The sequence below is a fragment of the Aythya marila genome, assembly GCF_965140915.1.
Source record: "Aythya marila genome assembly, chromosome: 7".
NCBI classification, from domain to species: domain Eukaryota; kingdom Metazoa; phylum Chordata; class Aves; order Anseriformes; family Anatidae; genus Aythya; species Aythya marila.
The window spans coordinates 35,580,832-35,603,383 of record NC_139048.1 but is presented as its reverse complement, the minus strand read 5'-3'; the positions used below and the strand labels follow the sequence as shown (position 1 = coordinate 35,603,383).

The 22,552-nt window shown below is 38.7% G+C and overlaps 1 protein-coding gene across 2 annotated transcripts in view; it reads right to left on the bottom strand.

Annotated features, from left to right (window-relative positions):
* Window positions 1–6,470: 6,470 nt before the first annotated feature.
* Window positions 6,471–22,552, bottom strand: part of RHOBTB1 (Rho related BTB domain containing 1) — a 48,859-nt gene continuing 32,777 nt past the window's right edge. For both annotated transcript variants that reach the window (XM_082764268.1, XM_082764269.1), the window contains 7 exons: window positions 16,261–16,446; window positions 13,545–14,512; window positions 12,994–13,112; window positions 10,389–10,539; window positions 8,663–8,751; window positions 7,422–7,527; window positions 6,471–6,909 (listed from right to left, as the gene is read on the bottom strand). In XM_082764268.1, the coding sequence (XP_082620394.1) occupies window positions 6,740–6,909; window positions 7,422–7,527; window positions 8,663–8,751; window positions 10,389–10,539; window positions 12,994–13,112; window positions 13,545–14,512; window positions 16,261–16,446 (1,789 nt within the window). In that variant the 3' untranslated portion in view covers window positions 6,471–6,739. The remainder of the gene's footprint in view (window positions 6,910–7,421; window positions 7,528–8,662; window positions 8,752–10,388; window positions 10,540–12,993; window positions 13,113–13,544; window positions 14,513–16,260; window positions 16,447–22,552) is intronic.

The following is a 22,552-nucleotide window of genomic DNA, read 5'->3' as shown; positions in this document are numbered from 1 at the left end:
GGAGGGTGAGGAGTGTCTCCTTAGTATTTGTTCCTAGAGAAAAGGAAAAGCCATGGAGCTAGATGAGAACAGCAAGGTCATCAAATGCTGCACCTATAGTTGCAGCTTATGCAGAACCATAGAATTGTCTAGGTTGGAAGAGACCTCAAGATCGAGTCCAACCTCTGACCTAACACTAGCAAGTCCTCCACTAAACCATATCCCTAAGTTCAACATCTAAACATCTTTTAAAGACCTCCAGGGATGGTGACTCCACCACTTCCCTGGGCAGCCCATTCCAATGCCTAACAACCCTCTCGGTAAAGAAGTTCGTTCTAATATCCAACCTAAAACACCCCAGGCACAACTTTAGCCCGTTCCCTCTCGTCCTGTCACCATGCAGCAAGTGCCTGTCTTTTAGAGGTATGTGGCACATCTGCTCCATGTACTACTAGTCAGTACAGGCCACAGAATCCCTTCCCGGAGCCCTAAAGCAAGCTCAGACCAGCAGTACCTACTGCAGTGTATAGCAAAGAGGTAGCAGATGGTGAATCATTTTATGACATCTAACAAATTCTCCTCAGCTACAAGGGACTATCAGTTCTATCAACAGCTAGGAAAAGTCTGCCTGGAACCCCAGTACTGATCTTCAGCCCCCTTCTCATGGTCAGAGATTAGAGATGCTTAAAAAAAGGAAGCAAGTCTTTAACTTAATTACCCAATTACCTTTTGATAATTGGCCAATAATCTTTTGAGGCAGCCATTTCTATTTTTTTTATTCCTCTTATTTTTTTTCTACAAAATTAAGTTTGCTATGACTACAGTAAACAAACTCGCCATAAAAACTGTGTGAAGTGCAGACATCAGTCTCCACAGCACGTTATCACTGCTATTCATTTTCTGTCATTTGTAACCTGAGAAAGAAAAGGACATGCAGCAGTGGGGACTACAGTCCTCCACTGAGCACAGCGTCTTCCAGAGATGTACTCTAATCAGGCCAGGAATCACTTCAACATCCTCAAGCTTTCCTGTCCTTGTCCCACTGAAATGAAATGGGAACAAAGCTGAGGAGGTCCTGTGTCCTCAGGTGAGTCTGAGGGAGGCAGGAAAAGTTGTGTACCCTGACCATGCTGGACAGCCAGAAAGTAGAGGCAAATCTTCCTCTCCAAAGATGAATAATGACTCTGCAAGTATTTACACTTGACTGCAAGTGTTTGCACTTGACTGAGATTGTTTTATAGAGTGCTGTGTGTCTTATGGACTGCAGGACCAATGACACTAGGTCCCATTTCCTGCACGCCAATGCAGCTCTTCCTGCAGACTCTACAACGTGGGAACACGGAGGATACACAGAGCTCCCAGAGAGCCCCTGCGGGCTCCTTCAGAAACCCCCTTTCTTCATACTGCCAGTGGAAGAGACATCATTTATCAGACTGTTTTATCATGCGATAAGATTTGTTAACCATCTAAAAACTAAACCCAGACACCCCACAAATGAAAACGTGAATGCCTGTGTTGATTAATTCACATCTGCAAAACTTTGCAAGCAGGGTGTAACTCTTAATGAGGACCCAGGACAAATCTAAAGAACAATCTGTGCAACATGTAGAGCACACTGATGTTTATAAAGGGGTGGGGGAATCACATCTATTACTTGGTTAGAATGACCGTCTTATATTTATGATATGCAAAGATGCATATTTATTTATATACCCTTAAACTGCTGATTTTTTTTTAACCTCTGAAAACCAGAACTGGTATCTACAGGCAACCTCCCCTTTCCCACTTTAGCATCTTTGAATGGTACCTGAAATGCTGTCATCATGCTGTCACGCAGCTGGTACCTGCATCTGCAACTCCGGCTCTGACTTCCTGTTTGTTTTTTGGAAACTGTTGAATGCTTCTACCTTGAAATCCCTGAACAGGCCAGTCCCTGGCTGACACAGAGCTTCATTCTTCTGCTATGTGCTGTCCCAGTGGAGGAAAGCAGCTGGAGATCCCTTGTATGTTGGGATAAGGGCCTCACTGTTCTGGAATATCCTTTGACATGGGACAAAAAAAAATACACCAAGCAGGTAGTACTGGGCTCCTCTGTAGGTCAGCTGACTGATTGGGGGTATCAGCACTGCATGGAAAAGGACTTGAGATGAATCAGCAATATAGTATGTACTCACTATGTGAGCAGAACCTCTGTCTGGGCACAGCAACAGCTGCAGAACAGCCCAGCAGGATGTAGTGGTGGTATGGCCTGCTTACAAATGAAATAGTAAGGCTGAACAATTGCAAAGGCGCCATCACAACTGTTGTCCTATGGTAACTGCTCTCTCTGAATCACATCTTAATCTTCTCAGTTTGACTTTCTCCAGAGCTTAGATACATTAGCATAATTATGCTTGCATTTCTAATGTTCAAATTTTCTTCTTAGCCTCGTGCAGCCTTGATCCAAAAGCTTCTCAAATCTCTACAAGAAATCAAGATTTTTATGTAAGCAGCAGTGAGGGATTTAGTTTTTCTAAATAGATATGCAATAGTCTCATTGCTCTGGCTGCTAGTGTAGAATCAATTTGTGACACAGGTTATATTTTTTTTTGGCTGAAGGCAATGATGTATGTTAGCTGAGAATGAATTATCCTGTTGTAGAGCCTGTAGAATGGGGGTTATTGTCACTAATACACTCTTATCCTGCACGCACACAGAGCAAACTTCTGTCACCAGATTTGGAACAAAGACAAGCAACAATGTCTAAGTTCATTAGGTGGTACCTCAAAGCCCAAAGTGTGTTTGTGTGTGTGTGTGCAGAGTATCTTACCCACTTCAATAGGAATTTTGCCTATTAGGAAGTATACTCATGTAAATGCTGTTACATCATATTCAGGAGTGGCAAGCAAACCACTTTAAAGATACCTCACTGCATAGTACATGCCTTGAACTCCAACACAGAGTAAATAAATGCTAGATTATCTGATGACAAAAGTATAAAAACTACACTAGAAAAAAGGGATAGAAGAGAAGAGAGGCAAAACCTGTGGTTTTATCTGACAAAGACAGCAAATATCTTCTAGACTGACAAAGACTAGTCTGATGAAATGAAATATTTTACCACTTTCTGGAGTTTAGATACCAAAATCAATCCTATTTAATATATTAGATCTTTACCTAAATAACTGTAAAGGAGATGGAAGACTTGGCCCTCAGAACAGGATTTCCAAGATGCCTTCAGTCAGACTCTCACTGCTTGTTACTGGAACATGGCAGGGAAAAATCTTTCATTTTACAAAATGAACGCTTCAGGGTATAAATTGCTGTGCTTGAAGGATATTTGCGGGTATACTGATGAAGAATTAGGGCAATAAAGTAGAGTGCTGCTCCTCCCTTACTTTCTCTGGTACTATCACACTTTCAGTGCTCAGAAGGGATGTCCAAATTTGTCTCTTCTATGAGGTAATCCTTTTTAATTCATCCATGTATTTAGTGCTATCTAGCTTTTCTTTAAACATCTTGAAGCCTCCAACCAGAAGACAATTCTGACTACATCTTCAGTAAATTAAATTAGCAAGTTGCAGCTGAAGTCTGGCCAATCCTGTATTAATCACAAAAAACTTTATTTCTTGCTCTGGTGTGCTATTTGTGGTTTGGGAGGCTGAAAGCACTGGTTTGAGTGTTGGTGCAGGTTCTTTAGGCCAGACCTTACTTGCTTGCAGTTCTCTCTGTCTTAGGAAAAACAAACAGAAGAACGCTGTTTCTAAGAAATAAGCTGAGACTTTCCAGAAAGAAAAGATATGCAACTTTCTCTAAATGGCCATAATAATTAAAAAACAAAACTAAAAACCAATCTAAAGAGTAACACTTCTGATTTGATCCTTTCATGCCACTAGTTTTAACATAATCATTCTTTTTTTTTTTTTTTTTTTTTGTCAGTATGGATTCAACAGCCTTTTCTAACGGTAAATTCAAAGGAATGAAATTTTGCTTCTAAAAATATTCTAAATCACTGACATATATAACATTCTCAAATTGCACTTGAGGAGAAATGCACATTGTATTCTGGATGCAATGTCCTTTGCATTGCCTAAGAGCTTCAAGAAAAAATCACAAATGATGTTCTTTGCATGATACCTTGTAAAAGTCTTCTGGATCTTTCTACCTTTATAACTTGATAAAGTCTGTATTTGAGGATGTAGTTTCTGAGAGCCCACGAACAGGTAATTAGGATTTCTGTATAATGGCTGACAACAACAGTAGTGAGAAAGCAGGAAAGACAATAACTGTAGAAAGTTTAGAGTCTGCTGAAAACCTTATGGAGTTCCTGCTGTTTACCTGCATTTTTCCTCCCCATGGCTGTCACGACTAATTAGTTTCATGTCCCTTGGGTAATATCATGGTAATTAAATATCAGAAATTATGTGGAAAAGTGGCAGGAGATTTTTTTTGTTTAACAGTAAGCAACAAGCACTGACCTTGCCCCAGCCCCATCATATACAAACGCTATAGGGCTTCCTTGTTACGTTCCCAATCATAAATCCTAATATGCCATACAAGTGTCAGCTCAGCAAAATTCAGTGAATGATACCACAGCTGCATGCTTACAAGTGGCTAGAAAAAGGGTGGAATCCTTTTTACAAATTTAGAAAGCCTCTTCAGAGAGATGAGAGACAACTTGTAACTAAACCATTTTATTGACTTTTTTGCAAAATAAAAAACACAAAATAACCACCATGATTAAAGGCCATAGACAGCATTAACCAAATGAACCAGCCACTTGGTTATAGTAGCTGATAACTAGCACAACTGGATATTATTGCATATACCTCAGGTTCATTTATATATCCCTTAGTTTGGCAAGATTACAATCATACTGTAGCTTTGGTTGTGTAAAACCTAGTAGCAATACTTAAAATGTGACTAGTTAATGTTTCATGACATCAAATACTTATCTCTTCTTAGTCTTGATGCATCTTTCCTCAGTCTTTCTTCTCTACAATTTTCATCTTCACTGACCAAGAATTAAGGAGACTATATTTGCAACTGTCACTTATAGCCCTTCTTTATCACCATACGGTGACAAATCTTTATCAGGGGTTTACCTGTCACTTGCTTGCCTTATAAAAGTCTGTAGAGCAGCATCTCCTTCCATGCTGGGCAGCTTCTACCACCCTGCAGTAGCATCTGCCAAGAATTACTCCGGTCAGAACTCAAATAGGTAGAGATGTATATGGCTTTCGGTCCAAAGCATTTCCTGACCTACAGCATGGGGGCTTGACCATACTGCCTTGCCTTTGAATACAGAAAAACAAACAAACATAAACAGCTTTTCACAGTGGTATGCTGAGGTGCCAGCACAAAACAATATTAACAGACCTAATACACAATACTACCCTTGGTTACAGAATTGTGCCTGAGACACTGTATAGGATTGCATGTGTATGTCCTACGGTCTATGTATTTTAGTTTTGGTCTTTTAAAAATGCTCTCATCCCTTTGTAATCTAGTGTAATACTGCAGCTTTAGAGCAATGGTTGATAAAAAGTCATAAACACACAAGATATTTGAAAACTCTGGAGGCTTTTTCCTTTTTGCATCACTCGTGCGGAATTCCATCATTCTGCCCCAGCTTTCCGGGAATACCCGTTTCCAGAGGAAATATATGACCTACTTAAAAATAATCTAACACTTTGAATTCTATCTGGGAAAAGTTACAAAACAATTTGGATCAAACTGAAGTGATGGTGTGTGAAGATCATTCTTCACTTACAAAAGGCTATAATGCTAGATATCTCTTACTTGGTTTTGCAGCCCTTTCATTTGCTTGCACTGAAGCAAAATGGAATTCGGCATGAGGAGTGGCTGCATGGTTAAGATTTCACCGAACAAGGTAACTGCCATGCAGTAATTCAAATGCAAGCAGTATAACTGCTTTTTGTATTCAGATCCATACTAATATAAGGATATAAATTAATAAGCCCTTCTAAATGGTTTTAGAAATATCCTCTTTGATCTAGACATTTAAAACCTCTGAATACTTAGAATCACTAGATTTCACATAGCCCACATCTTCATAATTATTTGCACTTACATGGCAAATATTAGAAATACATTTGCCTGCAGTTGAATGGGTAATTATACTGCCTATTATTCAGCTAAGCAAAGATCAAGCGCTCTATAACTTGCGGTTACTGGATCTTATTCTAACCCTTTACTTTAGAAAGGAAAAATAATCACCTAATTATATCACCAATGCACAGTACTTTAAAAAACAAAACTTATACTAGGCAGCTAGATTTTTTTTTTTTACTAAGATGACTTTTTATGAGATACTCTAAAAGCTGTCTCTTATGACTGAGGATTGTCTATTTCACTGTAGTCGCATAGTAAAAATAGTTAAAATCTAATACAAAGCTGCTACATGGTTATTTTGTGGTTTGTAAAATAAAATGATATCCAGTTTTTTTTTCTGAACAAAATACACTAGACAGTATAAAAATATTTCCCAATTGGAGATTGAAACATTAATGCTGGATTTTTTTTTTGGTATAAAAAGAAATGTAATAATGGTAGACATTTATCTGCTTCCTAACCAAAAATATACATATGACTTTGAGGAGCTGTTCCAGGCTCACTTTCAATGAGCTTGTGCTTTTGACCCTAGCAATAATAAATGCACACGTGGAACAGAGTTTCCTGAAAACCTGAACTACATCTTGTTCCTAACAATAAGACTAACTTCTGACACTGGCTATGGATTTCCAGTTATGTGCTTTGTTCAGGCAACTACAGCAGAGGAATTCCAGAAGCACCACTTCCGCTTTGAATGGTGTTTATTCAGTGCAACATCTTCCTTTTCTCTTTCTTTCTTAACTCGCTGGTAGTGATCTTCTTCCTTTAAATACCACACAGGTGGCCAGCGATGCCTCTCAAAATATTCTTGATTATCTGATTAAAAAGAAACAAAGTCCCAAAACAAAACAGTAAGTTACACATTCAGAAACATCTTGATTGTCTGCCAGAAGCTCTACAGCTAATCATTTATCTAGCGTCTGTGTTAGCTGGCTTATCAGGAATTTCCCCAGTTTCCCTGATACGCCTTACTCATGGGGTGAAAAGTTCGAGAGCAGCTGCACCTGAGACCTCAGTCCACCAAAGAAGAATATAAAAATGCAAGCCCTCTACAGCATGTATCTTTCATCATGGAGTTTGAGAACACCTCTGCTCCTTCTAGCATCAATGAAATAGGTAAAGAACATAATGCTTGCCCAGGAATCAGGCTACTGACTATAACCTTTCCTTATAGATTAGAAGAATATATGAATGCTACACAAGATAGCTGAGCTATGAGACAGAACCTCTGCACTACCTGAGTTCATCTTTGTCTTCATATATAATGGACTGGATGGGGAGAAAGAAGGGAAAGCCTCATGAAAACCGAGGTGGAAAGTTGCTCATACCTGAAGATTTAGCTTTGATTTCCTTGCGGAATTTGGAGCAAACACTGTTGTAATTGGTGCAGATGTAGTGCAAGCACCACGCTGCCAGCTGGTTAGCGTTGTGAAACTGTAAAGAAAAAACAAGAAGCATATTCCACTTCCTGAAGTTATCATTTATTTTTCAGCCTCGACTAACAATTCAAGTTAGAATCATCCCTCTAAAGTCATAAAGAAGCAAGAGCTATAATGCAAATCAGACTATACTGCATATGTATCTTTTCTGGCACTCTGTCTATTATCATCTCAGGTTATAAAACATCACACAGCTGTACAGGGCACAGAGGATATCCTAACAGTAGTTAGACACATTACTTCTGCCTTCAGGAAGAAAAATAAAAGCAAGAACCCTTCATAAAATCAAAATTAAGTGGTGTAAGCTGCCTTTTCTTGGAAGGGGTTAAGTCCTAGTTTTGTAACAGCATTCAAGATACTGCAAGAGGCACTTGAAAGCAGCTGCAGGACATCTTGCATGGTGGTCAGCTTCTGCTGTATTTTAGTGCTACTTTAACTCCAGACTTCAAGACAAGCTGGAGCCAGGCTCCTCATTAGTGTGAAATCAAGAATAATTTGATTAAAAGATATTTTAACTTGTACTGCTACAAGCTAAATAGCAAATACTACTTGTATTTGGCAGACTGCTGTAGCACTCGTTTTGGAAAACAGATGTGTGCAGTTTAACTGAGTTGGGGGCTCTCTGTTTGCATGATCTCTGAGACTCAAAGGTCATTGAAATGTGTTTGAATACAAAGCACTCTGACTGGCTTTGAGTAGCCATTTTAAGCATTAAGTCTAAGAATATAAAAAATTTTGATGTTACAATACAGGCCTAAATGTATCAACACAAACTGTACAGAGAGGAACCCAAGAATCAGTTACCATTACTCAGCTGAGCAGCTCCATTATGTTAAATTTCAGATTGCTAAAACACGGCCATAAGATTGAGGAGCTTGGAAGCTTTGAGATCAAGACTAATTAAAACAGATATTTGAAAGACAACTACCCCCAGTTTACTTACATAGATGTTTCATCTTTGAACTAATATAAAAACCTCCCTTATAATAGAAATACATCTCAGTTCTATTGTTAGTCCCTCTCAGAACTAAAGATTGAGTTTCTTACATGCAATGCTCAGAACCAATAAGGCGCTGAAAGTTAAGTACTGCAGTTGACCAGAGTATCTTTAAAAAACAGCGCACACTAACCTGAGCCAATTCCAAATAGGACAGTACTTCTCCATCTATTGCAACACCACTCACTGAGGCTTTTGTCAGCTCTTGTACTGCATGCTGTTCTGTTAGAGAAGAAAACTCATCAGCCACATGGGAAACAGTCACATTTCAAGGTCAGATCATCCACCACTAACAAGGAAACAAGAACCCACGTTCTTCCTCCTAGTGTTAACTGTAGCATTATGCAGGTGGCACATTCACCTGGATATTCTGAGCAACTTCAGTGTGGCAAAAGCCAAATTCTGGCCTTTACATTTATGTCTGGCTATTCTTCATCATTGGTACAAACTCTCTTACTCCAACAGAGCATAGTCCATGTGAGTATCTGCCCCTTAGTCTCAACCCAAAATATTCATTTTTGCTTTCATTCACATTTATTATCTTTCTTACAGAAAATGAGCCTGCAACTAATAATCACTTGTAGAAGGACAAGGTTCAGCAGTTGCCTACTTCTGAGTACAAACTTATAAATTAGAAAAATGGATCATCTGTCTCTTTTGGGTGGTACAAAAGTGATAGCCAAGTTTTTAGGCAACAGCAGACCGCTGCAGATATATTAATGAGTATACTGACAGCACTAAGGTAGAAAAGTTCATTTCAAGTTCTCTCAGATTAGTTGTTCCTAGGGAGCCAGCTACCCAAAAAGCTACTTTAAGGGAGTCTCCTTAAGCCTTTTCTAGAAGCAAAAAACATCTTAGAGGTTTGAGTGTTTATTGGGACATTTTGTGAACTGATTTGGCCCTAATGAGTTAAGCTGTTGGCAGTAGAAAACTCAAAAATTGTTTCATCAAGAATTAAATAGAATAAAATATTCATAATAATATATGTATATTTATGCCACAACTACTTAGAAGGAATAATCAGGCAGTAAAGACTTGGTCTATCACAACTAGTGAAGACAAGATACATATTCCTGATGCACAACTGAAGGAGAGCTAGGATTTGGTACCTGATTAAAATTTGCATGCATTTTTGTCCTGTTAATATGTGTAAGCTTTGCTTCATCTGTCTCTGAGAGTTTTGGCCTTGACCATGTGTTTAGAACAATGACAATTTACATACATAGAGACAAACAAACAAAAACAAATCCCAGAGGTCTGGAGTATGCATGGATTTAATTTTAAAACTAAACAGTATCCTATCCGGTCATTTTTCTCTAAACACGTGATAGGAAACCCTCTTCCTGAAATGAAGGTTGAATAACCATGTATGTACCAAAATACCCAACTCCCATTTTGGTAGTGAAAAGAGATCCAGATAGCATTTCTAAAATATATGACCATTTCAATGAGTTTTGAATTGGTTCAATTACTCCCTTTGAACAGAAATGTGTAAAAAAACACTTCATTCATTACATGATAGAAAGTCCAGTGTTCATCCTGTTTTCAGGTAAATTATTAACTTCTGAATGGATACTACAAAGGACTTACATTGTATCAAAGCTAAAGAGAAGGTTTACCCTTCCAATTCTTAAAGCACAGAATGCTTCAATGTTCTGAGACGGTTTTGCACAAAACTGAAAAAGGCAAGAAATACATTTTTACATATGAAAATACGAATTTGCATTCCAATTTTCCTTTCAGGGGAAAAAGAAAAGTTTTCTTCATGTGCAAAAAAAATATTGTGTGTTCCAAAATCATTAAGACATGTTTAAGCTGTTGCACAAGACACTACATTGGACAAGGTCGCAAGTCCTTACCTGCTAACGCAACCAGGTGAGGAAGGCAAAACCTATTTGCCAATGCGATTAATTCAAGTGTGTCGAGTTCCTGACTGGAGGACAACTGCTTGGTGTACAAGTAATCTAAAACTGCTTGCATGGAAGTCTTGTTTATGTTGGGCAGAACTACCTGGACAAGATATTAAAAAATAAAGAGTTGTTAATAATTGATGTTTTTTTCATATAAGGGCCATATATTACTTTTGCCATTTTGCTGGACTCTATTTCTCTTCATTTTAGAAATATAAGGAAAACATTTTTCAATTAAGGAATTCATCATTAAAGTTCAAGAAGCTGCCAACAGGTAAGTCTGCGTCCAGAGTCAGATCCTTTGTCAGTGTATGTACAGGCAACTCGATCAAGTTGGACCCACATCGAACAGCGGATCTGCGCAATGCTTTCTAACCTGCAAATGGACAGCTTTGTGGGAAACATAAAAGCCACTGGGCACTTCCCATGCCAAACCTCCCTTGGTAGACTTCTGTAGGAATGCAATCTAATCTGCTCCTGGCAAGGGATATTCTGGGGATTCTGTGAATAATCGAAACCAAAGGATAACAAACCAACCAACAAAACAGCCACCACTCCCCCACTCCCATCCCAAACAAGCAAACGTGCACACACACAGAACCAAAAAACCTTCTCAGTCTGTTTAGAAATAACCAAAGTATTAAAGTAAATGATGGTTGGAAAATGACTGAGAACTAAAGAAATGAAGCAAAGAAAATACAAACCATTTCTGTAATCAGCACAGCAAAATATTGTGCAACAAAACTACCAGGACTGAGATAAAAGTTATTTAATTTCTCACCAGCACAACCCTAAATCCTTTTAACTGAAGGGATGCCTAAAAGAGGAAGGAGAATTAGAAGACCTCACTTTAACCTATCACTGTGGCACCTCAACTGCAGTTTGCGTACGTGACCATTCCTTCGAGGAGCAGGGTGAACCTGATTCTTGAGGGTCTCAAGGTTGCAGTAGGTAAGCGTGCTTTCAGTACCCAGGACAGCTGACTCATTTAATCAGCAATTTGTAATGTACCTCTTTGCAACTCAAGAGATGCTGCTGGCCCTGAAGAATGCACTGCGCTATTCTGAAGAACTTGCAGTTAAAAAAAAAAAAAGGCAGAGCAGAAAAATAATAATAAAATTATGATGAGAAATTAGATGTGTGTGCAACTTAATCTGACTACTTGGAAGGAGTCAGCACATAATTCCTGCTAGAACTGAGTTCACTGTTGCCATATAGCTTGCAGTCATATTTTGGGGGCTTGGGAATTTTTCTGTCAGCTCTATCTGGGTGGGTGGGATTCAAGCCCTGATTTGTTAGTACCGAAGCATGCTCTCATGCATATCAGCCACTCTGGGAAATGCTCAGTTCTCCAAGCAAGAGCAGCTAGTTGTAAACCTCATTCATTATTCATATGTTTTGCTAATGCAGAGAAAAGAAAATTCTGTGAATGAGTTGCTACAATGTTGTGTCCCAAATACAAAAAAAAAAAGATCATTTTGTTTTTGTAAAGCAAAGAAGAACATTAAATTAATATCTACATGTATTTTAAAACTTCCAAATTCATTACTGAATGCTTTAAACTCTACGAAAATTGGAAACTTTAAATTTAAAGTTTAAAATTTTAAATTGGGAAGATGAGCTAAGACTGTCAGATTTATCATTAGAAATAGGCTGGTAGAAAATTCATGTGTATTCTTCATTGCCAAATGTTGCTTGCTACAAGCAAACTATTGTCTTTTTTTTTAATGAACCATTTCTTGAATATGCCTTTGGCAAAGGAATTGTTTACAGCTGTATTAGAAGAAACAAGAAAAACTGAAGTAGAACATAATCTTCCTGAATATTAAATACAAAAAACCCTCAACTCTTCAAATGAATGAGACTCTTGAAGATGGTAAGAAACAACAAAAAAATATTAATAAAAAAAATCAAAAACTGGTTATGGATAAGACAGAGAAAAAATGCTAGCAGGATGTTTAGAATTTGAAAAACAGACAACAAAAGCACCTGAAAATACAAGGCTTCTGTTGCAAAATCTTATTTCAAAGCATTGAGATCCTTTATACAGCACTTTATGTCTACTTTACTCTAGAGAACAAGCCAATGCCGTAGAGAAGTTGAGCTCAGTTTCTGTCAAAGTACTGTGAAGCCAGCTCCCTTCTCTATCTTCCACATTCTTTAACATTTCTTCCTTTTATATTCAATATCTCCTGTCTCATGTATTCTTTGAAATGCTTCTGATTGTGTAAACATTCATTCACACAACTTTAAAACTTATTCTAAAGAAATAAAGAAATTAATATTTAATTTGTTCCATATTTAATATTTTACAGGATTTCAGGTTTTAAGCGCATGCTCCAACACTGGAGAAAATCTCATGCCTTGTGGAAAATGTGTCATCATCCTAGGAATCCTAATTTAATGCCTTAAGAAGAAAAGCAACCCACGTCTGCAAGGGAGGGAAAGAATAAATATAAAGAATCATTCCAGGGATTAATTGCAACTGTTCAAATAGCTACTGAATGACGATCACCCCAAATCCATCACACATTATAAGCAAATGGACAAATACCTCACTGTTCAAGCTTTCAATAAATGATCCTCCAAACATAGCAGACATCCATTCACAGCTACAGATCAGTAGTGGCTTGTGGGCATTTATGGTCCCGTCATCCAATTTAAATGTCACATCTGTCATGGGAACAAAGAAACAGGCACGCTGCAAGTCTGTGCTTAAAGTGAAACTCCGCCTCAAGAATGCATGTTTCAATTGCACTTTTTAAACTGGGCACTTCTTTCACTTTTTCCCCACTCAGATATAATTCTAGGTTTTTTATACAGTTAAGTAAAAATAAAACCTTAAAGCCTCACTTAAAAGAGAGATATTGGATGTTCAACACTTTGGAAAACTGGGTCGCTTATTTAAAAGCTTCTGTATAGATTTGGAGAAGTTAAACTCCAGAATCCTAGGCTGGCAAAGTTGGTCCTGAGTAACACTGTAGCTTTGGTCTCATCCTTCCTCTCAGAACAATGTAAATTGTCACAGTTTTTGAAGTCTGTGAAGAGACAGCAACATGAATAACAGAATTAGTACTTGTCCTGTTGAAGCCTGTATTTACTCACCAGAAAATGTCCCTTTGCAAAGGCACTCTTTTATCCGATTAGCTTTTCTGACGTGAAATGCTTTAGTAATCTCTTGATTCATGAAGGCTTCTTTATTCATGATATTCTCCACCATCATTCGCAAATCAAATACTTCCAAGATCTCAGCAATCTGAGCTAGTCTGGTGAGATCTTTTTCATTTTCATCCAGTTGCCCTGTGTATAAAAACTGCAGAACAGTTCTAAAAGGTCCAGCCTGCACAGATGAATCCATTTTTACCACAGTTACAGGACACATCCTATTCGAGACAGGATTCAGTTGCATTTCCTTATGCACACTAACAAACCCTTTTCCCCAGGATGACAGAGATCTTGCTGCAGAATTTGTTTCACCAGGTTCGGGTTCAAGCGTGTTTAAAGTGTCAGTACTTTCTGGTGCAGGAATTTTAACATCAGCAGATTTCAAGGATGTCTCTTCACTGTCATAATTTGTCTCAAGGTGACTTGTCAAAACATCCTTACTTGTATTTTCTTTTTTACACTGTGTTTCATCCAAGTCTGGACTTCCCTCACATTCCATTAAGAAAAGGTCATAAAATTTTGAAGAGGAGGTAGCTAGGTAAATCTTGTGAGCAAAAATGTAGTCCTGTTCCTGGAGAACAAACATAACGTCTGCGCACAGGGGGCTTTCCAATAAATATCCAGCTTCGTTCATGTTCGGTACGGGACAGTCGGGAATTTTGATAACCGGAGGAGGGGCTTTTGGAGGTAGGAATGGAGCCTGAAGCAAAGGTTTTTGGACCTTTTTCAAATGAGATTTCCAGAACTGCAGGTGTCTTCTGGAGATCAGGGCAGCTCTAATTGCATTGTCAAACACATCTTTAATTCCAAATTGGTCAAATACACTGGTTTCATAATATGGTATCCCAAGCTCCTTGGCAACCTCTCTGCCTCTTTCTGGTGGCAAAATATCTCCTCTTTTGATCGGCCTAGGGTTAAACAAAAATAGCTCTCCTCACACACTGTGATCATCACAAGGTTATGTCAGAAAGCAAAGAATTTTGCAAAATGTGTCAGCACCAATTCTGAAATAAATATAATTTAAATGAATACAAAATACAAAATAAAGCCCACAAAGCTCTTTGGAAATCCAGAACTGCTGTATCAGAGAGTTTTAGAATAGCACATAGCTGTAATTCTGTTCAAGGTTGGTGGTTTCTCTGCAATGCATCTCTGTTACTAAAAATATGTATAAAATCGTTTTCACAAAATGGAGTAAGCACTCTCTGTATTAAAGGAAAATTTACAATAAGAAAATTTGATAGAACGCTTGAGAACTCTCATTATTAAAATAAAAAATTCCTAAAACACCTTTCTACTCAGCCATTCAATTGGTATCTTTCTTTGTATACATACTTTAAGCTCAAGGGGAAATTCTCATGACAGAGATGCCACAAATACAGCTAAATATGAAAAGAGAAATATTTCTTAAGCTTATGCTTTGTAAAGCAAATTATGGTAGCCTATGACAAAGTTGTAACAGAACAAGCACTTCAAGAGACAGGCTCTATTTTGGCTGGAGAAGCATTATGTGGGATCTCATGAATTTCCAGAGCAGCTCAAGTATATGATATGGGGTAAACAAACCAGAAAACAATCTGGGCTGGGATCCAGTTTCCCAACAAAAAAAATCATCTCACCAGAAGATATGACCTCAACAGTGCATTCTCTGAACACACCATATTGGACAGACACAAGCTGGCAAAGACTTAACACGCTCCAGACAACAGCTTGCTTTTGTTGCCAGCTAATAATCAGTTCAGGTGGCAGAAGTCTGTGCTAGACATGTAGAATACTGATTCAAACTTTATTAATAGTGAAATAATAAAGGAGGGTTAGGGCAGAAAAAGAATTTTAAGTTTTGAAAAAAAGATTATCTTTTAAAGAGTCAACCAGAAAACCCATCCCACCCACCCGAAGAAGTAATCTGTTTACAAAAATAAACCTAAGAAAAGCATATTACCAAGTCAAGAATTTGAATACAAGGCAATGCAAAGTTTTATAAGAATCCATGAAATATTAATTCAGCCTCTTCATGGATATTTGTTACAATAAATTCTTTCATTACATTATCCCAGATATTTCCATGAATCTGGTCTCATTCAAATTCATACAAAATGCGGAAACTGGAAGTAAGCAGGAACGTGTGAATGCTTCCTTTTTGTATCTGGGAAAAAACAAAGCTTCCCTAGAAGAACCCCCCACTCTCCCTTTATCCTAGAACTTAAAAAAAATAATAATTTGCGAGCACTTAATTTTCTGGCATGATCTGGGATTACATTTACAGAAGAAAAATGCATTGAGAATTAAGAAAACATGAACAGTATCTTTCCGTTTAAAACAGTATGCGACAGTAGTGACAGGATGGGACATGATATACATGTTCGGGTAGAGAATGACATATACAAAAATCTCCGGTAATCATCATTATCTATAGTAGTTTCCAGCCACCCAAGCAAGATTAGATGTCCAATGTGCAAAAACATTGTGGTGAACATATAATAACAACTCTGTGTGTTAACTAACCAGCTCAAACAACAGAATTAAAAAGATGTAAGCACATATATTAACATTTTAGAAAAAAAAATGATATAAGACTCTATCATTTCTCTTTGGAAAGTATTATACCTGATTAACAAAATAATTTTCTTAATTCTTATTTTTGTTTAAACTTTACCTTGCCAAAGGCCGTCTGGCTCTGTTAACAGCCTCAAGATCTGCATAGCGGAGATCTAGTTGGCAGCCCACCAGAATGACAGGTGTGCGAGGACAGAAATGCTTGATTTCTTGATACCACATCGTTTTCACATGATTCAGGGAATTAGGATTAGCAATTGAAAAGCACAGAACAACTACATCAGACCTAGAAAGGCAACAAGAAGACACCAGTTAAAACCCAACAAGCACGCTTTCCACTGTAGCTTCACCTATTTTCGTAACTCCAGCTTGAAGCTACTCCACTCTATGCTTTGAACAATGCTCTGACACCCAGACTATCAGAATACATGTTCTTCGTGCAAAGACTTGATAGAAGCTATGCATATCATCACAAAAGCATGGGAGCACAAAGCCACGTACCTAGGAAGCACTGCCCCTCAACGCTGAGAGATGATCTCTGCACATATAAACAGAGCAGTAAGCAGAGAGATAGAACTTGCCATTCTCTGCTTTTATGCTACAGTTATTCACAGGCTGTCACTGCTTGAGAAATAATTCTGCTGATGGGGAGCCTAAACGGCAATTCAAGGATCACTGGTGCTTAGGAGTTAGAAAGGAGTTAGGCAAAACTTTAGAACAGCCACACAGGCAGACAGATCTCTTCTGAACTTGTCACGGAGAAATACCTTTACTGCACCCTTTTAGATTATAAAGCTGTCTCCTCTGCAATGCCCTTTGTACAGCAGTACCTCCAACATCTTTAATAAAGAACCTGTTAAAAGGACAAATTACTGCAGAATTTACAGCAATGACCACTTCTACAGTACAAGTAAAAATAAATGCTACAATGGAAATAAAGCACTGCACAGGACAGTACCTCAAATCAGTGCAAGCAGGAAAATATTTGCAAGCTTTTAAAGGTTTTTGGAAAAGACAAAGTACTTCACTAAATAAAACTGCTTTATAAGGTGTAAGTGTGAGAATTAAGGTTGGCAGTTCAGCCACCAAACAATCACCTAACTTGTCAGAGCTAGCACCCTAATGCAGAGAAATGCTTGAGTACTTGTCTCAGAGCATTCCTAACTTGCGGCAACTTCATTATTTATAAGCTAGGATGGGATATTACAAAGCGGTTCTCAAGCTCTTGGGTCTCTCATGAGAGAATAAATAAACAAAACAAAACAAAAAAAAAATCAAAACAATGTTGAATTGAAACTCAAGAAAAAATGAGGGGAAGGGACATTTGGAGGGGTCAACTTATTCCTAGATAACCGTCAGCAGAATAACCTCGGCAATACCATGCCTCACTTCCATTACTCTTGAATTTAGCACAAATGTGTTGTGTCTGCAGTTTGTGTAATGTACAGAGCAGGAGCAGTGAATCTTAACATTCACCTTTTAAATAATGAAATACCTCCTCAGTGCTGCTTTCTACATTTCACTGACGGCACAGATATATCCAGCCAGACTGTTTCTAAAGATAGCTGCATACAATACAGGTACTGCTGGGAGCATAAATTTCATGCAAGAGGAATGCTCCGGCTCTGGGTTTGTACCTTATATAAACTGCAATCCATCTGTCATATCTAGAGACAAGGCCTTTTCAAAGTGGAAAGCTATCTGCTAAATAGAGAGAGGTAAGTAGCCAATACAAAGGTCTTCTATGTAACTGAGGCATACATCGATTAAATTCAAACTTGCTTTATTCAAGGTCACGTCAAAACACAACCTAGACCCCCACAGACGCTTCCTTAGCTCCCAGAAAGGAGTAATCAATGAACTGCTAAGATGAAAAATTTGTGTTACGCGTATTCTGACCTGGTCAATTGTTTAATTCAAGACGGTCAGAACTGCCAGAGGCAACTGCTGTCTGTCTGTCCAACCCTAACTATGACTGAGCATCCTGGAGAAACAGTCTGTCTTGTTCAAAACTTAATACCTAAGCCAAGTAATTGCCATCCTGAGTATCCAGCCCTCCTGATGCTACAAAGCATAAGACACGCAGCATTGCAGCTCTGCAAACCAGAAGGAAACAGGGCTCCAGGAGCTTGCAGGCAGGAGATGACAACAGCTGCCCTGCAGCACTGCTGCTGGCCACACGCCTGGGCTCCTGAGATAGCCGGGGCTGAAGCCCTGTTCCTTGGGGTAGCCAGCCCCAGACTACCCAGCAGACTGGCCCCAGGGCAGCCCTGTGGCCTGGCGTGGGGTCCGGCCCTTGCCAAGGAGTGTCACGTCAGCTCATGTGCTGAGCTGCATGTGCTTCCCGAGCAGCTCATCACCTCCGAACTTCCCTGGGTGACCACAAAACCAAGCTGGGGGAAGGCTTCTTCACCCGTAACTCCTAACGGGACAAGGAACTGCACCAACAGGACATTTCTCCTTATTGCCTTCTGAATGAAGCAAAAAGCAGAATGAAGAGGTATTTTTTTTTCCATGCTTTATTTATCCTGTGTTAAAATCTGGATTTTCCCTTAAAATGCATATGCTCTGAGTTCTGTACTGTAAACACCCCTGTGCCGTGAACAGGATGGATGGGAAATCACTGGGTAGCGACAGAGGTCACAGACTGAACCAGCACCACAGCAGGGGCTGCTAGCTCCTAAAACACACCCACCTTATCGCAAGAAATTAAGTTTTCATTCAAGTCATGAACATGATTTGCACTGCTAGCACAAAACAGAGACAGAAAACTGTGAGGAAGTTTAACTGCCTACATAGGACTGTGAACATTTGGCAAAAACGGACCTTTGGAAACTTTGATTAAAAAACCTACATTTCATGTTAGTGCCAAAGGCACACTTACAACTTGCCAACTTCCCAGTATAAAATTTGGTTTGACAACTGTTCATAAAAGCGAGAACCTGCCAGGTTACAATAAGGCATTAATATTTCCCAAATTGTAAAAAATATATATTCCCAGGGAATGTAAAAGGATAGGATTTTTTTTTTTAAATCTGATTTATTGCCATTTTTGTGTGGTTGGTTATTGAACAACACAGAAGGATGAATGAGTTTTACTTTCACTTTCTTCTTTCTCACTGTAGCAGTATATAAAAAAATGCAAGCTACTTTTTTTCAAAAAAGAAATTTCATAACCAATTCCCAATAAAATTCAGGAATGATTCAAGAAAGATTTCCACCGACTTGAAAACATAGAAGCGTTCTAGGAACACTTCTCCAGCACATTCCTCCTAGAGCACCAGCCGAGATGAGCAACACAGAAGACGCTCCTTGCATGCACTTTTGTCAAATGCAGTAGAAGCACGTGGTTATACTTAAGGCATATGCTGATGTTTGATACTGAAATACCAGAAGAAACAAAGGTAAGTATTACACAAAAAAAAAAAACAACAACAACACAAACACAAACCACCAGCAAAGAGAAACAGTAGCTTGGATATCCAACGCATTGTTTTGTAGATTCAGTTGTTTGTGTTAGAAATACATAACTGATTTATTTTTAAATTCTGCTTTCCATAGGCTTAACAGAAGAAACTATGAGTCATCTATTCTTATTTGAAACATCTAAGCATGCCACCAAACTCGTAATTTCTGCATGACTTGCTCCAGTGTGGGACCAGCCAACAGTGCAATCCTCTGCACCACCAGTGCAAGAGAATGGGTTTCTTTCTACTCACTGGGGCTGCAAACAGGAGGGAGCACGATGTGGACATGGAGGACTTCGCAGGTGGATAAAAAGGGAACAGGTTCTCTCAGCTGTAATCAACATTATCATCACCACTCACGTTATCATCTCCTGGCTGACCAGTCTCCTGCATTGGAGTCACGCATTAAAGCACAAGAGCATTAAAAATGCTCCCCACAGAGTTGGGGAAACAATTTTTAATGCAAAACACTTGCATCTCAAGCCAGCCCAGCTTGGCCTAAATGTAGTTAAGAACAACCTGTAGGATGCTTTGGTAGGCAAAGAAAGCATGTCATAAACATTCTGGGATGCAACCTGTCTACAAACATAGGCGTTACCTCAATGCATTCAGTGATATATATCCAAACCTCGATAAGAAGAACTTCTGACAGAAGCAACAACCTCTTTTAGACCTCAGAGAATGAAAAAGAAACCCCCAGAGAACACCATCTCTAGCAGGAATCGGTACATGGTGCACTGCCATCTTGGGAGTTCCTACTGTGTGAGATCTGAACTGTGTAAGATGTACAGAGAGCACTCCAAGTCACTGCAGAAGAGCAAGCAGTACAGCACAAAGACAAGCCAATTTTATCGTAGCTACCTCAAGATTCAGCAGTAGTCAAACTACAGAAAACCACTGTAACCACCTGAAGTTTCTCAGCAATCACTACGATCAGAAACTCTTAACGTGGGGGAGAAAAGGCAGTGTGTTAGCTGTGTGACAAGCCTTTCTGAGAGAGCTGTTAAAAGCAGCAGAGAGTTAGTTTTCTACACGAGGCTCTTTTCTGTAACATACTCCATTGGTTTGGGACTGAGATTTCGAAAGACTCATCTGCTTACATGTTCTGTATGTTCCTGAGCCGGCATAATGAGCTGCACTGCGGAGAAACTTACACACCACACTGGTGAGCCATCTCTCAATGACAAACTGCTATCCATTTTCATCTTTCCTAATACTTTTATTTTAGACAGAACTTCACGGAAACAGCAGTATTAAATGGCATCTCATAAATTTTATGGCAAGTGTGCTTAAAAGTTTAACATTCCATAGTCTGAAACTAGAGTTATAAACTGTAATGATGGCTGCCGATATGCTAACGGGTTTATGTCTCATTCAAAAAACAGGATGCCTTCTGAAATGTACACGCTGTATTACTTAGGAAGAGGTTCTCTCTAGTTTATAATTTACGAGATACTGGCAAGAACTGCTGCATGCAAGAATTGCTGGTCACGTGTACGGGGTATCATTTGTCATATAGTCATGAAATAATACCGTTTGCTTTGTAAAGGCGAAGGAATAAAGCTGAGGAATACAGAATGTGAAGAGGAGACATGTCTGATCTGGAAATAAATGCAAGGAGTGGGAAAGCAGGCAGAAGAAAGGTCGAACTGCATTGCTATGCTATATTCATGTCTTTCTAGAGGACAAGTTAGAAGTACACTTCTTATTTTAGAGAGCTTAAATGAGACCCAAAAAGAGTCAAGTCCAACAGAATCAGTTTAAGGATAGACAAGTTATACTTTGTATGACAAGAAGTCTGTTATACATGCTTATTCAAATGAAACTTTCAGAAGAGACTATGGGGAAGGGAAAAAAAAAAAGTGAATTTCTCCTCTTGTTTTTTTTCCCTATTTCTAGGTATCAGCTTTCTCTGATAAGAACTGGGGTCAAAACAATGGAGTCTATTCTTAGAATGTTATAGAATCTTAGAATTTTAGAGATTTTTTTCTTTGATAGAAGTTCATCCAAACTGCTAGACTCACTTGACCATTACAACTAATCCTTAGATGTTTGTTTATCAATTAAAAGTTGTTTTGCTTTTGATTCTTCTGCCCTCATTTTTTCCTTATACATTTCCCACAATAGTCCCCTGTGGTTCCTCAGAAACCCATGTCACAGCTGAACTCATCCTATTTCAGACAGAATTGGACACAACCTATCTCTAGTGTCCACCTGCATAGTCTTTCAACCACCTGAAAGGAAAGATTGTGTAGGGCAGCCTGGGTTCAAACACCAGCTTCTGCAAAGTTCACAAACACAGGAGGCTCAGGCTGTAGAAGACCATCTAACAATTACATCCGGAATCTCATTTACAAAATCCTGCCATATCTCCATGTTGATCCAGGTACATTTTGAAGAGAGAGATAGAAAGAGATACACTCAGTTATACAACTTTTTTTCATGCATGCATCTCACAGAGCTGCAAATAAATGAATAAATAGTGCAGATAGCTATAAGCAAGGCTGATAACATGTTTTAAGTGGACTCAGTTTTTAGTAAATGCAGTTGCAGCCATCACATGAAATGAGAAGAAAGTCGTTAAGTGACTGGTGAGCATAACAAAATGACCTGAAGACACAGGACTTATGTGCACACACTCAAAACAGATGAGTCGATAGGAAAACTAAAATGCAGGGGGTGCCTGGCATGTGAAAAACTGAAGATATCTGGGTAAAGCAGGGCAAGACCATGCAATGCCCTGGATGTGAGCAGGAGAATCAATTAGTTCTATACTTTACCGACTGCAGTGAAGCTTCTTAAGTACTGGTGTAATGTGCGAAACTGTCAAAATGCCCTGAAATATATTCAGATTGGGTGGTGAGTAACATGCAGATCTATTTCTCAAGTTTCTGTAACATCATTTTTAGTAAGAAACAACAGTAA